At 46.6% G+C, this 20516-nt stretch overlaps 1 protein-coding gene across 1 annotated transcript; it reads right to left on the bottom strand.

Annotated features, from left to right (window-relative positions):
• Positions 1-13186: 13186 nt before the first annotated feature.
• Positions 13187-17118, bottom strand: HTR1B (5-hydroxytryptamine receptor 1B). The gene is made up of 2 exons (XM_005485928.4): positions 15200-17118; positions 13187-14347 (listed from the first exon to the last, which is right to left on the bottom strand). The coding sequence occupies exon 1, from the start codon at positions 16393-16395 to the stop codon at positions 15262-15264; it is 1134 nt and encodes a 377-aa protein (XP_005485985.1). The 5' UTR covers positions 16396-17118; the 3' UTR covers positions 13187-14347; positions 15200-15261.
• Positions 17119-20516: the final 3398 nt, after the last annotated feature.

Raw genomic sequence — 20516 nt, 5'->3', positions numbered from 1 at the left:
AAATATTTCCTTTTTGGTTTATGTGTGTGTCTGCAGTCTGGCTGCAATATGTTGTTGTCCAAGTAATTATTTTCAGATGACATCCTAAATGATTTTAAACTGTCATTTATTCTTTCCTCTTTGCCAAAAGATAGAATATATCTTCTTTTTTTATTTCTTTTAACCCTCATAATCTGCCCAAATTGTTACTAGCACTGCTCTTCTGTCAATGAAAAAGTGAGGTCCTCTTGACTTCTTTCTGTGGCTCCAGGTTCATGAGTTCTGCTCTTTCCAAGAACACACAGTGTGCACCCAGGTTACACAGACATGTGGCCATGCAAGTGGTGCAGTTAGGGGGATCTAGGTATGATTCTGGCTCAACACTGTGACATCACTACTCCCTGGAAAACTGGGACACCAGATCAACATCTCAGATGATGGCCCTTTGAGCTTATACTATTTTGGCCCTTAAAATCTCCACTTGAAATTTGGTCTTCAGCTGGGATGATCTCTATGACAATGTACAGAAGAGGACTGGACATGTCAAAGGATTTTGCAGTCATAATAAATAAAATAAAGTGTAGAAGAGAAAGAATACATACAGAGACCAACATGATAATTTAGAGTATTCTCAGGGGTGAGAGAGAGAGAGTCTGTGTGTACAGTTAACCCCAAATGCACCACTGCCCCAAACTTACAGCTACTGTCAAGTCTGGTCTCAGTTAAAAGCCATTAAGGAGCTCACAAGTCATACCTACAACTAGCTTTTTACTGCTGGACATAGAATTTCACTTGACATCACTGGTCCCAAGAAAAATTTGTTTCCTCTCCTAAATCTTGTGACAAATTGCCAAAGAACCTCTAGAGGGATTTATCCTACTGCTCTTTAGATAAGAGAAACATAATGTACTGTGTAACTCAGCAATTTTTAAAGGTGCCCACTGCCACAGTTTTCAGATTTGTAATCAGCCAGAGTAAGGAATGCTTTGCTATATGTCAGAGAACTAGCCAGGTTTATTTCTTGGCATGATTATTGATTGAAACATAATTAAGAAACATGGGGTTTCAGTCATTAAATAAAGTCACAAAGGATAAAATTACAATGGCATCATTAAGATTACATTTAACAAGAATGGTCTCCCTAACTAAATTCAACAGCAGCTATGTAGTGCCCCACTTTCTCTTAGGTTCATTGAAAACTTGCCCACCCCTATGGAGTTAGGATGGGATGATTTTGTCATGATGGCTCTTGCATATGCCACAGACCTTCTTTCCACATCACATCCACTTGCACATGAAGAGCACAGGACAAAGGCTGAGAACCTTTCCAAATCATCTCAAAGCAGAATCCCGCATGTCTGGAAGAAAGTTTTCCTCCTTTTTACTTGTGAGTGATGCCACACAACACTGAGGAACAAGGAATTACTTTACTCTTTCCCCACCTTTTCTCCCAAAGTCTCCATGAAGATTTTCACTGTGTGTCTCAATTAACACATTCAGCCTGTATGTTTAACAGTAATTTTAAAACACATATGTAAGCCAATGAATGGAGTAAATATTTATAGATACTGTTCATTTTTAGCTCTATTAGTCTTATTCTAAATGAATAAAAGTAGATAACAATTTGAGTAACACAGATACAGCTTCATGCTTTGGGTTGCATGGATTTTCTTCTACCATATCAATTGTATTTGTATTGCTGGGTACAACATGATGGTTAAAAACATATATAGAAGAAAAGCAAGGATCAATGGATTAAAAGGCTTCCTTTTTTAGATTACTCTGTTCAATAGGAGTACTCTCAGCAGATTCATGATTCACAGCAGATTCATGGTTCAGCCTAGCAGAGAAGTCCCAGTGAATTTTCCTTACTTACTGTCTAGACCAAGCAAAAACTGCAGCAGCTCAACACCAAAAGGAAAGCAGCATTTCCAAAGCTAGAGAGGACAGATAAGAGCTTTGTCAGGAAGAAGAAGGGAGTCAGGACTCTTCTCTGGCTGAGTTGAGAATGAACCAGCTGCTGGAAATGATGAGCATTTGCCTAACTCAGAGTTAGACCTGACTTCAGAGTCCAGGTCTGTGTCTGGAATACAAGAAAAGAGTGGGACCTGATACTTTTGGAGTTTGCCAAAAGGCAAGTGGATGTCAGCCCAGATCAGGAGTAGTTACGAGTCTCCTGTCTGAAACATGCAAGGTAAAAAAGAGTGTTAAAACTAATCAAATGTACTGGTAAGTGTGGAGTTATTTACTGGCGCTCTGCACACATGCACTTATTATTTCATTCTGTTGCCTAATGTTGACACATACACATGAAAATACTTCTGTTATAGCTGATTTGACCTTTAGAGTTTAAAATGTAACTCTTAATGGCAACACATTTTATCCCTCCATCTTTGACATTCCTCAAAATCAGGCTCCTGGGATACTTTAGAGATGATTTGAGAGCCTCTGACAAAGAAAACAGAGCTAAGAAAGTTTTGTAGCATCCATAAAGGTAGAGGAGAGCATGCACAAACCCTGGGAGTTCTAAGATGCAAGAGGCACCCACACCTGAAGATCAGGGGCATTGGTATGGAGTTGCAAGCTAGGGGACTTCTGGACTGCTCTGCCTGGTATTGAAGCCAGACTGAACTTTCTATCACTTTCTGCATTAAAGATGGATATTTCTGCTAAGGTTTGGGTTCTGATCTCTCCTGTATTTTTCTGTTTCTCCGTCAGATTGCAGGTAAATCACTCAGCATCATTTTGCACTGTATCCTGAAACATAGAAAAAGGTAGCTCACAGAATAGAAACTTGCTTTGAGGTACTGAGAAAAGGGATGTGAGTTCTGAACTCTTAGATCTGGCCTACAACAGGCCAGAAAACAACATCATCTGATTGAAAATCTCTGCTGTCATCTTATATCACATTTTCTGGAACTGTGGGTGGGGTGGGAGGCTGCAACTCATCAGTTTTGTTTCTGAAACACTAAGGGCCAAATCATGTGAGTACTCTGATGAATTCATGCTCCTTTGGAAAACAGCTCTCCTAGGACTGACACAAACATGTTCTTTAAAGTAGAGGATGATAATAATGCTTATTTTACCAAAAGAAGATTGGTATCATTGGCTTCCTTAACAGAGGAGATCTAAGGCACAGAGTTACTCAGGGACACTTAGCAGGTCAAAACCAGCCCAGTGTTTCTGCTGTTTCCATGCCTTGAAGACAGTCCCTGTTGGGCAGCAAAGCACTATGGGGTGTGAGGGCCCCATGGCGTGGGGCAGGCCCATGAGATGGTGCTGTGGTGGCTGACGTGGCCTTGGGGCAAGGGAAGAGCACTGCAAAATACAGTTGCGGCAGCCTCTGGGGCCAGCAGGGAGTTGGGCCCCTTTTGGGAAGGCGAAGAGCAGCCACACACAGAGAACAGAACAAAAATTATTTTCCTGGGGTTGGAGGTCTCAGCGGTATGAGGAGAGATTGCCTCACACTGAATCTGAGCATTTCAAGGAAAAATGAAATTCATTTAATATCTTACATGCAGTGAGGATTGGAAAGTGAGCTGTTAGGCTGCTCATCGAGGTCAAGCAACATAAAAGTACTTATCTGTCTATTGTTTCTTTTGATCATAACATTTTGAAGTGTCCAGACACTCAAACACAAGGCTTGTTTGTACTAAACATCAGCTGTCCTTCAGAGAAGCCCTGTACCCTGCCTCTGCCAGCTGCTGACTAAATGAAGGGAAAAGCATTTTTCTCTACCTTCCTTATTCCTGGGCTGCTTGCCAAGTCCTTTTCCAAATCCTCGTGACTCTCTCGAGCAAAGGGAGCTGCCTGTGCCTCTTCCCCAAGAGCAGCAGGAGCCATCTCGGGCACCCTGCTGCCCCAGGATGTGCTGCTGTGGCAGCGCCCTCAGTCCCTGCCTGCCCCTGCCAGCATCCCACCAACCCTTCCCAGCCCAGAGTGGGGCTGCCTGGCCCTGTGCACCAGCTCCTGAACTCCTTCAGTCCCACAGAATCCTGCCAGCCCCTCGTGGCGTGTAACCTGAAGCCCAAGAGCAGCTGACTGGCAGCTACGGCTGCTTTCACCCCTGAACGCCCAGAGCTTTCTGGACAGAGAGCTGACTGATTTACAGATGTAATATCACTGTCCACTGGCAGCCAGGGGTCTAACATCCTTCCCAAATAGTGATGTTTGGTCACTAATGGAGCCCATGATCCCTCAGTCAAAGGGAGTGGTATATCCTCCACTGCCTCCAGCAGCCTTTTATTCAGTACATGAAAGTAAAATTGCAGTAATTTCGGATATTAAAGGAAATAAATATACGCCAACATGAACTCCACAGCAGTACTGAACAACTGTACTTCTTTACCAATACAGTGGGTCTGAAAATATGAAATTTTGAGCTAAATGAGACTTCTAGCCCTGAAAGCTTTCCTTGGGACTTAGGAAGCATTCCTGTTGATACATGCAGGTCCCTCAAATGAAGAACTGCTGACACATTCAGGGAATCTTTTAGAGAAGATATAATTTTTCTTGACAGTATCAGTACTTCTTTGAGTTACTCCTTTCCCAAAATTTTCAGTTTCATAAGTAATTTTTTAGAAATGCATAAGATATTTAGAAAGGGAAGGACACAAGTCTTTGATTTGAAAAAAGTAGCTTCAAAAACTTCAACCTTTCAAACAACTGAAAAGAACACTTAGGATTACTTTAAAAGCATTAAATCCTACCCCATCTCCACTTTTTTTTCCTTTTTTTTTCCCACAGAACTATCTGCAGCTATATAAACCCCAGTATTGCTCCTCTGCTTAGGAACAGCTGCTTCATTAAACACCAGGGCAAACACTGCATCACTCTTTCTACTGTCTTTTTAATATCAGGTCTGAATTCATATACACAGGAGTATTGTCTCCAGCCAATACAAGGATTTAACCCACATATATTACCCAGGCCAAAATCACATATGTAAAGGAAGCTGAAAGAATGTGAAGAACCTCCTTCTATTAAATGAACTAGTAACCATGCAGCTTGGAAAAAGCGTGGTGGAATCCCTTTAGGATCTTACCCTAAGACTGATTAAAGGAACTCAATTATATCTGCTGACAAACCACTCAGAATATTTTGTGAACTGTGACTGAAGTGTGACTGAAACTTGTCATTCAGGCAGAAATCAATTCACTGTTCCTACAGCAAAATGTAAAACTCCCAGTACTAGTAACTTTATTTAATTGAAATAAATAACTTCAATTTTAAAGACTAGCTGGGCAGGAGTATCCTACAGGGTGTTGACATACAACTTCTTTCTGTGGAAGCTAACTTACAGTAGTGCCAATTTATGAACTAGTCAGAAGGGCTGTGATTTAATTAAAAACAGAAGAGATAAAATCCTTCCTTCATAAATGAAAGGTAATGTCCTCTAATTGTGTCTAGCTGAGTAAGAATACAGAACAGCATGGGTGAGCCTTCTTTCCTTACAATACCCTGGAGTCTCCAGTTCTGGGAAATTGCACAACGACTAATTGTATTTTTTTTAATATTTCATTCTTGTGTATGTGTAGAGATCTGCTTAATAATCCAGACTAACAGAAACTGGGCTCTGGAATTTCCCAGCTCCAGAACCTCATAGTTGAATGCCCACCCTGCAAAACCTAAGGTGATGCTTTCTTTGAATGCAATCATTATTGTACCATACAGCATCCATTTTTTTGGCTGCAACTTTACATATAATAGAGGAGTAATGTCTGGAAAATTGTCAGAATAGTCAAGTGTCTTAATTCCTCTCTACCTAATGCAGAAGCAGGGCAGGATGGGCTGGGGAATCAGTATTCATCAGTACAACTCAAGAGAAGAAAATCATCAGAAATGCTTCCTTTCCTTGGGATGTTCAGATCCAGTGGAATCAGACCAAGCAGAATTGCATTTAGAGATGTTGTTTCCTGTAGTAATTGTTGTTCTCTGGATGTGCCTTCCCTTGCCGTGGTGTCGAGTTGTCCTTGCGTGGTACAAAGAGGAAGCCTCAAGCACCATCTCAGCTCTCTTGGCAGCTGGAATATGAGATTCCTTGAGTCCAAAAGAGGCTTCAGACACACTCTGAAGACACCCTCTGTTTTACTGATTGTTTTCTATTCTACTATATGATTTTTGAGGCAGGTTTGATCTCTTGTAGCATGCAGGACACAGGACACAGAATGTACAAGTTGAAGCAATGCTGTCTTCTGCCTCGTTTTCTATATGCAGTCATTTTTTTGCTCTTTTGACTGTTTTCACAGAGAAGTGTTCCCAGTGTGTCTAGAAAAACAGTCTTCATGATTTCATTGTGCATTGGTAAGAGGATTTTTTCACCCCATATAACATTATTTTGCCCTTCTCAGCATCACTTGCCTTTGTTCACTGATTTTCCAAGCCTCTCCAGTGAAAATGCTGAATATTCTATATCTCATATGCATCTGTGGGACTTGGCTGCTGTCCAAGAGGAGGACAGTGCTTCTCCCAAAGGTTCCTGTGAGGCCCCAGATAACACACTTGAGATCATCTCTTGCTCTTTTTTGAAGCAAGAAGTTATTAGTTTCTTGTTTCAGCTGCATGTAAATACACTGCTCAGAAGTACATTTAAGTATGTGAGTACATTACCCAAGCACCAGTACTTGACCAGTGCCTTACTGGCAATCCCATAAGAAACTAATAGTGGCTCCTTCTAAAATTTTAGCCAAAGCACAAGTATAAATAAATGAAAGAGACTGATTAACTTATCATGATGACTCCTTCAATCACCTTCTCCATTAGTGTGGATCAAAGTACAGAACCTTGTACAAAGATACTTCAGATCTAGCTGTCTGATACAAAGGATCTGAACCTGGGAAATGGAAAATCTGGTTTTTACTTGACACAAAAAGACCATTATTCTTCAAGGTTCCAAAACACAGAATAGCTCTGAAATACTCATTTTTGAGCTGCTGAAGATTGCTTCGTGTGCCATCTAAATAATCACACTTTGCTTTTGGTATCTATACATTCATTCAACATGAAGACTTCACAAGAGATTTTTTTAATGCTCTTGCTATATTTTGGTAGGTAGTTTCTGACATCGTAATTAGCTCAAATTAAATTAGACATTTAGTCTTCTGACATCTGGAACAGTGGCTGCCAGCTATTTTCCTTCTATTTTCTTCCTGAAAGAAAGAAAATATTAGGTTGCATGGTAAAAAGCTTATCTACAAGCTCACAAAGGAGCACAGGGACAATGGCAGGTGAGGCAAGCCAAGTAATATCCTCCCTCAGCTCCTCCCAGACCCATCGTGGAGGGCCAAAGGGCCATCAAACACCCATCTCCACAAGCCCAGAAGAGCACAGAGGCACAGGGGCAGGTGGTTCTAGAGGACACAAGTGCATGTGTCCAGGCATAAAACCCATAACAAGGAATCAACAGGAACACTTTTAGGACTGGAGACTATTCCCTATGTATATGGGATGCATTATGAGATGCAAGGGAAGAGCATTAGGGGATAACATGAGATTTAGGCTTCAATCTTTGGTGGAGAAACCAAAGATGGGGGGGGGGGGGGGGGCTCTCAGAACCATTTGCAGAGGAATAGGTTTAGGAACAAATGACAGGATGAGTGATGAAAGGAGAAAAGGGGCCGGCCCTGTGCAAATGGATACCAAAGGCTGTTTGGTATCAATTGTCTGGACATACCCTGTGTCTCCCTCTTGTGTGCAGTAGTGTAGCAGGAGATCTAAAAGCCAGTAACTGCAGTGGGCTCATGTGTTGTGGTGTGTTGCAATATCCTGTTTTACCTTCTCCCTTCCCCCTCGCCCCTCGCTGAGTGTGCCCTGTCAATCAGGCTAACATACCAGCAAGGCGTCGTGTGATAGGTGTCCCTAGTCTCTTGAGACCCTGCCCCTTCACCTGGTTGGTGACTCACCTGTCCCCTCCCCTTCCCCTGTCCTGAGCTTAAAATGTTAATGAGACCATGCGGCCTCCATTCTGTTACCAGCAGTAGCCCAGTGCAGATGCCTCTGTACCAATGGAATAAACATCTGGCTACCTTCTAGCAGAATCGACTCCCTTTCTCTCCACCATCGCCAGAAGCTCTCCCCTGAGGTAAACGGAGTCCTGTCTTGTGCCCCGCTGCACTCTGCCGCCAGCCAAGGTATCTCTGGGGTAAAACACCGCAGTGCTGCCTCTGGCCAAGCAGCGAAGGTCAGAACTGGCCTAGGCACCATCTAACTGGTTATATTGGGATACATATTCCAATACTCATGGATGGGAGTTGTGTGCCTGGAGTGCAAAAACTGGCAAGGACAACATGAGTAAGAGTGTGATCACTTGCAAAGATTAAGTCAGAGTAGCCAGAGTGGGTGACGTGCCCTGGGAGCCAGGGGCATGGATGTGTGTGTGTGTGCTGCTGTGACATCCCTACTGGGTGCATGTGCACACGTGCATGAAGGTGTGCTCACGGGTGTATGGGCAATGACCTGTACCAGCAGCTGCAGTGGGGCTACAGCACTGGGGACTCATGTGACCAGGTAAAAAAAAAAGGACATTAGGATTTGGTATTTGAGCCCAGCTCCTGGAGGGATCCACCCTGTACCTATGCATATACATAATTATTACTGGATCCCTAGCCTGGTTAGCCAGAGAGGGGAGGACCACGAGGCCCTCGGGGCTGTTTGTGTTGGTGTGAGCACTGAGTGCCTCTGTCTGTGCTGATGATGTGTGTGGCTTGCAATGAGTATGTGTTTGTGTGTTTTGCACATATATCTGTGTCTGCCTGGGGAAACATGCTCAGCCTCACTACTGACTGGACCTAGGCCATGGAGCTGTGCAGCCTCACCTCCACTGGATTTGGCTGCCCTGACATTGCTCTCCCAGCAGCCCAGTCCAGGGCCACCGAGCTCCTGTGTCAGAGCTGCCCTGAGCCAGGGCCACACAGAGCCAGGGGGGAGAGAGCCCACAGGGCCTCCAGGCAATGCTCCTTCACCATCTCTCACCTATATGCCACTCCTTTCAATCTTTCTGGACCCAACTGAACACAGTTTTGGTACGTCCCTTGTGAGTCAGACAGACCCGTTCCAATATGAACTTAGCACTGATGCTTTCCTTCTGCTGCATAAACACCTGGCTGTTCTCTACATCTGCACTGGCTTCTGGTCCAGCTTCCATCTTATCTACATCTTCCAAATATAACTCAGATTCTACCAGGAACTGAGTTCGGGGAAAAACAGCCTTGCCCTGTAAAGAGCTACAAGGAACCTTGCTTGCTTTTGCATTAATTCTCTTAAGTGTACTTATCCCAATATTACTTTTGAAAACAGTACTTCTCATCTTTTCAGAGTCTGGATATTAGAGGACTGAATCCAAATGAGATTTATGCACTAAAAACAACATACAGGTAGGAAAGGGCATGAATTGAAATTTTAAATCTACAGGAAAAAAAGTGGATAAGCTTGGGAGGTGTATGCCTTAATGCAAAAGCAGATATGAATGTATCAAAAAATGTTAATTTGAACATATCTGGGAATATCAAGATTTTTAGAAATGGTGTTTTATATAAGTAATTTTATGAAAGTGGTACCTGGATGGAAGGAAAATTCTAATTTAATTTTCATTTTTCTGAATTCTGGAAATATATTTATTATTTTTGCCCCATACAACCCTAAGCATGTTCCTGAAATCTCACATAACATCATTAATGCTTAAATTTTCCAGATATTGTTTTTTCCTTTTCTTCTTATTTTTGCCTTGATTCTGCATAAGGAAAGAAATACCAAAAAGGGGTTGTTTACATAATCACCCCCTGCTCATGTCTTTCCTATTTTTCTATGACCATTCAGCCTAAAAGATAGAACATATGATTACTCAGTGAAAGCCCTGCAGCCATGTACTCCATCTGTTTGTAGCCTTCTAAGTATTATTTGTATAAAGACAATAAAAAAGTCTTGTTCCTTTATAAGGATGACTGCAAGTAGTTTGATGTCTGAAAATAACAAAGATTTTCTTTCTCCAGCTCTTGAAAATGACTCAGTATGAGATTTTGATCTCTATACTGTAAATTTGATATCCTGTGGATCTCCTCCTCATCTTATCTATTGAGCTGCTTGTTGTATTGCATCTTTCAAGACTAACATATGATTGATTAAGAAGCCCCATCTTCTGCTTGCTTTTCTATATGATTATTCTGTGCTTAAATGTTTCAAGCTCATTATCAGCCAGACTCACTGCTGTAGGAGAATTCACTTAAACTGCTTCTGTATTTTAGGTACTAACTGCTGGAATGTAAAAAAAATCTTAATATGAACCACTTATCATTGTGTACTGACACAGAGGGTTGTTTAGGATGTCTCTCAAATATGTTTCATTCCTCTAATGACAAAAAAGTTACCAACACACAAAATGGAGTTGGCATCTACTTCATTCCATAACTGTACAATACTACAAACACCTGTCATTTTCTTACATGTGTTTGGGCATGGTTCTTTCTGAAACAGCCCACTCACCTGTCTGCTGTGGTCATGAGATGTTGGAGCAATAACCTTGGTTTTTCCTTACACCCTAGCCAAGGTTTGAAGATTTCGGATGACTTCCTCAAAGTCTTTTTTTGCTCTAGCCTCTCTTTGGTGAAGAAACCTGTTCTTCAATCTCTGCTACATCTCAATTTAAATGGAATTTTACTATTTGCCTGCAGAATTGCTCTCAGCCACATTGGTCAACCTGATTTGCTGCTACAAACCACAAATGCTTCTTCTCCAATGTTACTACTACTTGTCGTTTTCACATTGCCTCCAGAAAGAATAGCTTTAGACTGATCTGGATTTTCATGTGAAAGTGCTTACTTCTGATAATATCTGGTCCTTTCTGACCAAGAGAACACAATGACAGTGTTTTCAAGTCAGAAAGCACTTGGAGTGCTCTCCTGATGGACTGCAGAGTGGCTTTTTGCAGGCAGGGGCAACGAAGGGTGGAAATCAGCTTCTCCAAATGGAGTTGTCCCTACTCCACACGGCCCTGCTGGAAGTTGAAGGCCAGGCCAGCTTCCTCAAATGCTTTAGCAGGGAATATGGTGTAAACATCTAGACATTTAGTTGAGATCCCTTTTATCACATGGAGACTTGGCACATTAGTCCAGGCATTTTCTTCACCCTGTTCATACAGAAAAGGTAGAATTTTGTTGGCTGCTGCATGGCCATACGAAGGTTAATTGCAAGAGATTTCCCCTCTTCATTTCTATATTCTGTGTTTTATTAATTGGAAAAGAGAAATGCCTCTTAAATAAAACTGAAGATTACTGGGAAAATAGTGCAGCTATGAGGCTGCAAACAGCTGCTCCCACAATGGCAACTGCTGTTGAACTGTCGTGTATCTCACAGCACCTGGAGCCAGCAACAGTCACACATATCCCTTACCATGAAACATAGGAAACACAAGGTTGACAAGTGTGTGTTCAACTTCAAACCTCTGCGCCCAGCAGAGATTTGTATCAAAAGCATCATTTGAGTGTCTGAACCCAAGGCAAGAAATAGATAAAAGAAAGGCATGCTGCTTCTGTAATGAAAGACTGGAACAGCATGGGTTTAAGCACCTTTGCAGTTTACCTGCAGAGTCATGAAGAGGTTCCCAGGAGAAAACACCCAGAGGCAGGATTCACTGAGCTGGTTCCACAGGAATACAAATACAGGGTGGACAGAAAGGACAGTCTCTCCTACTAAAAATTTTAGATGCTCCATCCTCCCAGAGGCAGAGTGCAGTGACCAGGCACAGCAAGGGAGCAGAGAAGCAAGACAGCAAAATTCTCAGACCTCTTCAGAGAGAGTCAAAACTTAACCACCACATCCCTGAGCATCTTCTAAAATCTAGGTTCAACCAGGACACATTCTGCCAGTCACAGAGATGCTAAGCTCACACAGGACACTCTTCCCAACCCTAAAACACTCTACGTGAATCTTGCAACAGGCTTTACATATTTATATTTTCCGGCACTGAGCAACGTTTGCCCTACATTTCTTCTCTTTCACTGCGAACAAAGGCGTGCCCTCACTCTCCCTGTCCCCATGTGAAGGGTTTTCTGAAGCAGATGCTGCTGCTCAGTAGCATGAGGCCTTCAACTACCAGGTACCTCAGCGGGGTCGAGTCAGCCTTTTCTCCTCTGTCCCCAGGTCACTCAGGGCAGCTTCCACACTGCTGTCCTCCCAACAGCAGGCATGGCTGTCTGACTGTTTGCTTGTGCAGAAAGTTCAGAGCCTCAGCATAAACTTAGAAGGGTATTTTCCTGATGAATTAGCTTCTGAGCAAAATCCTCTCACCACAGCACGGAGGATTTGCTGCCCGTTGCTGAAGATGAAGATTTGTACACTCCAGCAACGTGAGGAACGCAAAGTCCAACTCCTGAACCACCTGCTCTCTCCAAGTCCCATAACTCTGTAAAACTGACAGAAAACTCAACTCTCTGGAAATGCTGGAATACTCATTTGAAATCTCATTTTCTATTTTTCACACATGTAAGAAGCCCAGTGAGAAAGAACTTGGGGTAAATAAAATTCCTTCTAGGAGAGCAAAAAATGACAAATGAGAATTGGTGAAGCACTGTTTAACACTTTTATGAGGGTACTTTCTAGAACCATAGTATTTTAGTTCTCTTTTAACACGTATGCAATTTCAAGGCAATTCTTTTGGATTTCTTCAAATTACTGAAAATGTTTATTTTTCACTTCTTCAATTTGTATCTTACAGATTTCCTCCTGCCTATGACCAGTAGAAGCACAAAGGGTCACGCACTTTCTGTACCATCCAGTTAAGTAAATCCTTATTACTTGAATAACTCTCTGAAGAATAGCAGGCAGATAAATCATGTAAGATTTTTCCAGTCTTTTAACAACCCCCATCTAGAATACATAGACACACAGCTTTAAAAGGACATTGATTACACTATCCACCAGGTGCTAAAGTAAGTTTTGTTTGCTTTTAAAGGAGTAAGAAAAATATTTGTGGGAAAAAACTAAACATTTTTTCTGACATTACATGAAAATAGTAATAATTATGCCTAACAGAACTGACTACAACAAAAGTAAAGCTGCCTGTTAAAAAACTGACAACCGATTGAAGCTTGTAATTTCAACCTTCATCAACTGCTTTCTTGAGTGACTCATCAAATCAGTGTTACCTAAAAAGTCAATACTGAGAAAGAGGGTAAACCAATAAAAACTCCTTTCAGTCACACAATTGCTACCACTCTTGAGAACACAGTCAAGCGTTTTATTGTTTATACTCATTTTCATTTACACATAAGAGGAACAATCAATGCAGTTCTATCACAGCAGGTGGACCATAACCTGAAACTCTGCTGAATACGCACAGACCTGTCTTAAGGTCCAATCGGGAGAAAAAAGAAAAAAAAAAAAAAAAAAACAAAAGAAGAAAAACTAAAAAAACATTGGGGGGAAGTAGGGAGGCAAGAAATTTCACTAACATCAGTAAATTCATGATTCATGGGTATTTATTTTGCAGGTGAAATAGCTCTTCTGAAAGAGCAAACTGCTTCACTTCTTTACAAAATACACTAAATAATGTTAAGTACTTAGAGAATTCTAAATTTCGCAGTGGTTCATGCGGTAAGGGTGTGCAACCGACACAAAATGGAAAACATGGTTACAGCATCAAACTGCTACTCCTATTCCCAGCTGGTTTATGGAAAAGGTCACTGGACTTCTTGATTTCTGCTCTTATGGAGTAAAATCAAGAAGTATTTCCTTTTTAAAGGCAACTATGAGGACAGACTACAGATATGCAGTGCAGTTGAACAGGTCTACAACTCTTGTTTCTAGAGCATTTTCATATACTATTGTTTTGAAATACAAATATAAAACTTTTGCACACTGTCGCTTCTGACACATGTTCAGCTGAAGGAGTCATTTACAGAATTTACTGTCATGCTCCTATTTTAAACGTGAGTTTGTCTCCTCTTGGCCTCATGGGTGAAGGGAGCAACTCTTTCCACTGAAAGAAAGAAATTACAGGTGTGCAGAAGTACAACTATGCTACCAACACAGACAGAGACAACTGTGCTCTTGTGCACACCCCTACAACTGGCCGGAGAACAAATTAAGAAGTTAAGCCTGCAAAATAAATTGAGTTTACTCTCAAACTTTTTTTCTTCATTCCAGATGAATTATAGACCTTGATTCGAGGCTGCCCTCTTTTTTTTTTCTTTTTTTTTTTTTTTTGCAACTGATCTGCGTGCCTATTGGAACAGCATCTCTGCCAGAGTCATTACACTGAAACGCAGAGCTGAGCAGTTTGGTGGCAGAATGTATTGACGTTTTTGCAGCATCATGAGTCTGGCAACTGGGCTTGGGGAAGTTTCAAGCAGTGGGTCTTTACAATAGCAACTTGATTCTGCAGACAAAAAGCAAAAGATTGGCAGAATTATTAAAGTATCACAATAAAGGCATGTATGCATTCTGCAGAACGTGGCGCTGAGTTTACCAATGAGCTGGCAGCCACTGCTGTCAAGAGGCGCGGAAAGGCAAAGCCCTTCCGCGTGTGAAGAGAGACACCGAGGTGTCCAGTCTCCCACGGAGGCTGAGGGACAGCTTTCCCCTCGGGACGCCTGCTCGCAGCCGGCTCCGCTCCCGCAGGAGCGGCCGGAGCCGTGAGGAGGGCAGAAAGAAGCAGGGCTGGACTTCGTCACCAGCCTCCATCTGGGGCCTATCCTATCTCCCTTTCTCGCAAAAAAACCCCGAAAACAAAGCCAAAAAACACCAACAAAACCCATCGTGCCGCTGTTTGTGGGGCGTACGGCCTCCCTTCTGAGGGGACTGCCCGCCCAGCGGTGCCCGCAGCCGCCGGCGGGGCCGGGGGGCGGCACCGGGGCGGAGACCGGCCCGGCCCGGCCCGGCCGGCGCTCCCCGGGGAGCTCGGCCGCGGGCTCGGAGCGAGCACCGTTTAGCACTAATTGGCCGAAACACGGCATTAGCATACGAAATGGCGGCAGATTGGTTTAATAGGTGGAATAAAAAGCAGATTGCCGTGAGTCACTCCCTGCGATCTGGGCGGGGAGGGGGGGCACACACGACGCGCGCACACACAGCTGGTGAAATGTCAGGAGCGGCAGCATCGCCACTCACGCAGGGTCAGAACACCCGCTCTCTGTGGGGTCGCACCCCCTCCCGCCCCATTTCCACCCCCCGGCTCCCCCCGGCCCGTCGCGCCCCCACTCTCGGCGCAGGGCGGGGTGCGCGCACCTACCTGTGGCGCCGGGCGCGGGCGTGCATGGGGGCTGCCCCGGGGAGCACATCGCATTCAACATTTCAGCCTGTGCATCGGAAACGTATGAGTTTGTGGAAAGCTTGTTTGAAGTCTTCGTTAGACATAGTATAGATGACGGGGTTGATGAGGGAGTTGAGATATCCAAGCCACGTGAAAAAGTCAAAGATGGCCATGTGGAACCAGCAAGCGTCCTTGCAAATAGGCATCACCAAGCTGATGATGAAAAAGGGAAGCCAACACACGATGAAGGCTCCTAGAATAATCCCTAAAGTCTTTGTAGCTTTCCGCTCTCTAGCGGCCGTCAGCTTCTTTTTCTCCAGCAGGGCGTCCGATACCTTCACCTTCACCTGGTTCATGTACACGGGGGAGCCCGTTTCGCTGGATCCCTCGGGAGCCTTGGAGTTTATGGACGTGACGGAAGAGGTCGATCCCGGGGAGTCTGTAATTAACTGTGCCCGCGTTAGTCTTTTACCTGCTTTCTTTGGCGTCTGCTTCAAAATCCGCGACCTGGCTTCCACGTAGATCCTCCCGTACAGGGCTATGAGCAGCAGAGTGGGGAAGTAGAAGGCTCCGACTGTGGAGTACACGGTGTACAGGACGTGGTCCGTGTTCACCACACAGTTAGATACTTCCTCGGCCTTCGCCTGCCGCCAAAACAAAGGGGGCATGGAGATGCAGATGGAGAAGATCCACACCAGGGCGATCATGCCCGCTGCCCGCTTGGGAGTCCGTTTCGTGGAGTACTCGACGGCGTCGGTGATCGCCCAGTAGCGGTCCAGGGCGATGACACAGAGGTGCAGGATGGACGCCGTGCAACAGGTGATGTCCGAGGACAGCCAGATATCGCAGACGATCTGACCCAGCGTCCACCTGCCGGTCACAGTGTACATGGTGCTGATGGGCATGACAAGGATGGAGACGAGGAGGTCGGTGACGGCCAGCGAGGCGATCAGATAGTTGGCCGGCGTGTGGAGTTTCCTCGTCTGGTAGACCGTGGCGATGACAAAGGCGTTGGAAAGCACCGTGGCCAGGGTGACCAGCGCCAGGACGACGGCGAGCACGATCTTCCCGGAGAGAGGGGTGGCATCTTGGTAAATCACTTCCTCGGCGCTACAGTTTCGGTAAGAGTCGTTGGCGGAGCCCAACTGCGTCCGGCAGGGGCCGGCCGGCTCCATCCCTCCGCGGCCGCCGCCCCCGCAGACGGCGGGGCTCGGCACGGCACGGCGGGGCCGCTACCCCGGCAGGACCCCGTCGGCGCCGGGGTAGGGCTGCAGCATCGCCGCGCCGGCACCACCTCCCCGCCCGCCTGCCCGCCCTTCCGGGAGCTCCGAGCGGTGCCTCACTCCCCACGGCCGAGGGAGCAGGGCAAACCGGGGGCCAGCCGCGCCCGCTCGCCCTGGCAGCTCATCGCCCCGCCGCCTGCCCGCCGAGCGCGGCGAGCCCCGGACATGGGGCTCCCGCCCTGGCCGCCCCTAAGCGCAGCCCCGCCGCCCGCGGCTCCGCTCCGTGTCTCGACGGGCGCGGTGGCAGCGGAGCCGCATGCCCGCGGGCGGCGGCCTCGCCCCCCGGGCTGCGGGCGCGACGGCGGGGGCTGGGGGGGCAGTGGAGCCGCCCCGCCGGGCCGTGCCTTCACACGCAGCCCGCCGCGGCAAGTTTGCAGCAGCCGCCGCGGGTGCAGGAGGAGCGGGAGGAGAAAAAGGAGGGTCCGCGGGAGGTAGGGGGAGAGACCACCTCCCATTGCGCCCCGCCGCGGGCCATGCTGTCGAGGCCCGGCCTCCGCCCAGCACCGGCAGCCGCGGGCAGGGGCCGGTGTGAGTGAGCGCCGAGCAGCCGCCGCCCCTTATATAGCGGGCGGCGCGGCTCCGCCGGCACCGAGCAACCGGTGCCGCTCTCGGGCGGGCTGCCCGCCCGCCTGCCCGCGGAGGAGGAGCCGCCGCCGCCGCCTCCCTTGGCCCTCCCTCCGGCACCCACCAGCCGCCCGACGGGGTGGGGCGGGGGGGGTTCGGTCCGCTCCGGCCCCGCGCACCGCCCCACCGCCGGCCCCCCGCCCCTGCCCCTGCAGGCGTCGGGAGGAGCCCGAGCCCGTCCCCCGCCCAGGCAGGGAGCAGCCCTCCTTTTCCAGCCCGACGAGGGATGCCACAGCACGGGCGGATGCAGGTGTTCCTTGGTCCTGCCGTTGTTCCCACCCTATCTTCCCATCCTATCTTCCCACCGTGCCCGCTACGCCGTGAGGTGGGCGATGCCAGGCTCCCCGGGGAGCCCGGCGGGGCTACACCCCGGTACTGCCCGCCGCCACGTCCCGTTACTAGCGCCGCTCGGTGCCGGGGCTGGCCGTGCGGGGCCGTGCGGGACAGGGGCGCAGCCGGAGCCGCTCCGGCACCGCGGGACCGCCCGCCCTGCCCGCCGGGAGAGGGGCTGCGCAGCGCGGCGAGCCCCGCCGCAGTAGAGGTGGATCCCCACCGGATCACATCGCCTGCTTTACACTTCTAGTAATCCCGTGTCTTCTGGGCTCAGGTTTTCTTACCCATTTTTCTCCTTCCTTTTATGTTTTTTTGCTTTATTTTTCTGGTGCGCTTGAAGAGGCACGCCCGCGGCTGAGCAGCCTTGATGTGCCCCACAGGCTCCTCCATTGCTCGGCAGGCGCGGACAGGAGCAGCGGGAGCACACGTTTGTCTAGGTCCCGCAGCTCCTGCCAGCGTTTGTTCTCAGCAGCCGCAGGAAAGTTTTGCACACAAAGGGAGTGCGAGCTTGCTTTTTGCTGGGTCAGGATAATTCCAAGCTCGGTGAAATGCCTATACTCCAGCCCGACTTAAATCTCCCGAAGATACCACGACAAATTAAGGGGAGACAAGCATTTTCAGTCTGCAAGCATGTTTGTGTACATCTTCACGTGCTGCTGCTACATGCCTAAGTTCCCTGTAAACCCTCTTGGACATCTCCTCCTGGCTGTTTTCCTCTGTGATGAAAAAGCAGTCAGTTTCCCTGTTGCCCCGTCCTTTGTGGGCTTTGCTCAGCACCACACAGGGGCAGGCACTGCAGTGCTCATGGATAGGGTGAGAATCCACTGCGCCCCGTTCTTCAGCAAGAGGGGCTAGCTCACCCGAGAGGATGCAGATCAAGGAAGTACCACAAGAGGAGGCTGGAGAGGATCCATCGTGGCCCAGAGGGGCTGGGAAACTCTAGGAAGAGAAGCATTAAACTGAAGAGCCAGGGCTGCACAATAGTGTGGGAAAGTCAGAGCCCTGCAGGGACAGCCCCTTCCTCCCCCCTTAGGCACAGGACGAGATGCCCTGATCTGGAGATGTGCTAAGACCCACAGGTCTCCTGAGATTAAAAAAAAAAAAGAAACAAGTGGTGGTGCTTGAAATTTTGTAAAATCTGTTCCAGATCTTTAGTTAGACTCTCAAGAATTGAGGTGGGGGAAGACTGGATTAAAGAAAGTGTGGCAGTCAAGGTTTGCCTACATTCCCTGAACTGACAGGAAGATAAAATGTCAGTAAGCCCTGCTGTTTTCCCAAAAGTGCATGGGGATAGGGTTTGGTCTGTTTCCATGTTTCTATTTTGTGGTGCCTCCTTGTGTTCAAGCAGGCACCACTTCCTTTTGGTGCCTGGTAATTGGTTGGAAGGTCTAGACTTTACTGCATTAAAAATAATAATACAGAGCTGTCTGCATTCTTCTGATCTTTTTGATAGGCAGAGATTTTATAATCCTGGCTTCTAATACAGTGTGATATTGCTTTCGCTTCTGCTCAGCATTTCTGGCTTAATTTAGTTGTGCTTAAGTTGGCAACTGCCCTCAAGCCTGTGTAGCTCAACATTCTTCCCAAATAGGGCTACATATCTGAGAGGAATTTAAATTTAAAACACCAATAATAACAAGAGGAAAACATAGCCCTTCATTCAATTTTGGAACAGCTTGCCTCTTGTGCAAAGGCTCCTCTGATAAAATTATAAAACCTCCAAGGGCAATGTTCTAGCCTTAGCCACAGCCATCAGCCATGGTGTGTAGTGTAGACAAGTATTATGTGAATGGGTAATGAGTTCTGGCCACCCTACTAATGTCACTGTTTATTCTCATTCTAAAATATTTGTGTTCTGTGCACAGCTTTTGCTGTTGCCCTTCTCCATTAATTCTGGGTCATTATTCATCAGTAATCATTGTTCATTGCTTCCCTCTTTGTCTTGCCAAGAAGATGATTTTTTTCCTCCCTCATTTGTTTTCTTCCATTGTGCTCACTGGTTTCTCACTCATTTCTGTAGCACTGCTCCGAGTGGTCAGCAAAATGTTCACCCAGAACGACAGGCCTGGCTGTGGTGAGTGACCTCAGCTCACCTGACTTCCTTTAAGGACCACCTGGTCTTCCTGGGCAGGCTCAGAAAGCATTCCCCACGCTCTTCTCCGAGGCTTCAGCCTTGGGTTATGAAGGGCTGCAGGAAGAAAGTAAAGCCATCTTCCTAGCAGGGCTCTGTGTCATGGTGCTGCACGTCACTGCTGGAGGGGCATGCAGGAAACGTGTCCCCACCCAGGCTCTGGAGCTGCTGCTTTCCTCAGGCTGTGCATGGCTGTGCATGCTGCTTCCAAGGATTTGTGTCACAACAAGGGGTGCTCAGGGTGTAGAAGACTGCTCTTCCTCTCTGCTCTGCCAGGCTGCACGTAGTCCCCTGTCACAACCAGGCTCCCGAGGGCCAAGGCTTGATGAAAGCACCAGATTCTACCTGGATCATCAATAAGTGCTGGAGTCCTGGAGTGCCAGTCAGACACGTATTGTGTATCATATGTATCGTCACATGAAGGATCATATCTCACTGCTGGGCTGTTGCCCAGGAGCTTGTATTTCATTGTTTATTTTCTCCTCTCCTGACTGGATCCGAAAAGATGCTTATGAGAAGAGATCTTATTTCCTGAAGCTTTTGGCTTCTGTGCAGAGGCAGGCATAAAATTAATTTCTTTCTGCTGGCATAAGAGTGTTAATACTTCTTATATCCAGATTCTGATGTACTAAAATACCCAAATATAGAAACTGCAATGAAAACTGAGCCTATTATTGGTTTATTGCTTCACAGACTGCCCATGTATGGCATAAATATCTTATAAATAAATTAGAGAGAGAAGACAGACACATAGAAACAAACCTAAGTACAGAAAAGAAAAGTCCTCATTGTACAGTCAGATCTGTCCTGGCCACAGATAATGTCGTGTGGGTTTTGGCTCTTGCATCTTAGGTATATTTGAACATGGAGCTCAGTGCACAATACAAACTTCACCTCTGCTCTTGACTCAGCTGGTAAGTTGTGT

The sequence above is a fragment of the Zonotrichia albicollis genome, chromosome 3 (assembly GCF_047830755.1).
Source record: "Zonotrichia albicollis isolate bZonAlb1 chromosome 3, bZonAlb1.hap1, whole genome shotgun sequence".
In the NCBI taxonomy this organism is placed as follows: domain Eukaryota; kingdom Metazoa; phylum Chordata; class Aves; order Passeriformes; family Passerellidae; genus Zonotrichia; species Zonotrichia albicollis.
Note: the sequence above shows the minus strand (reverse complement) of the source record. Positions and strands in the feature narration are given on the sequence as shown.

Excerpts from the sequence above, each read along its gene's own strand:
- HTR1B (XM_005485928.4), bottom strand. The coding sequence starts at position 16,395 with ATGGAGCCGGCCGGCCCCTGCCGGACGCAGTTGGGCTCCGCCAACGAC.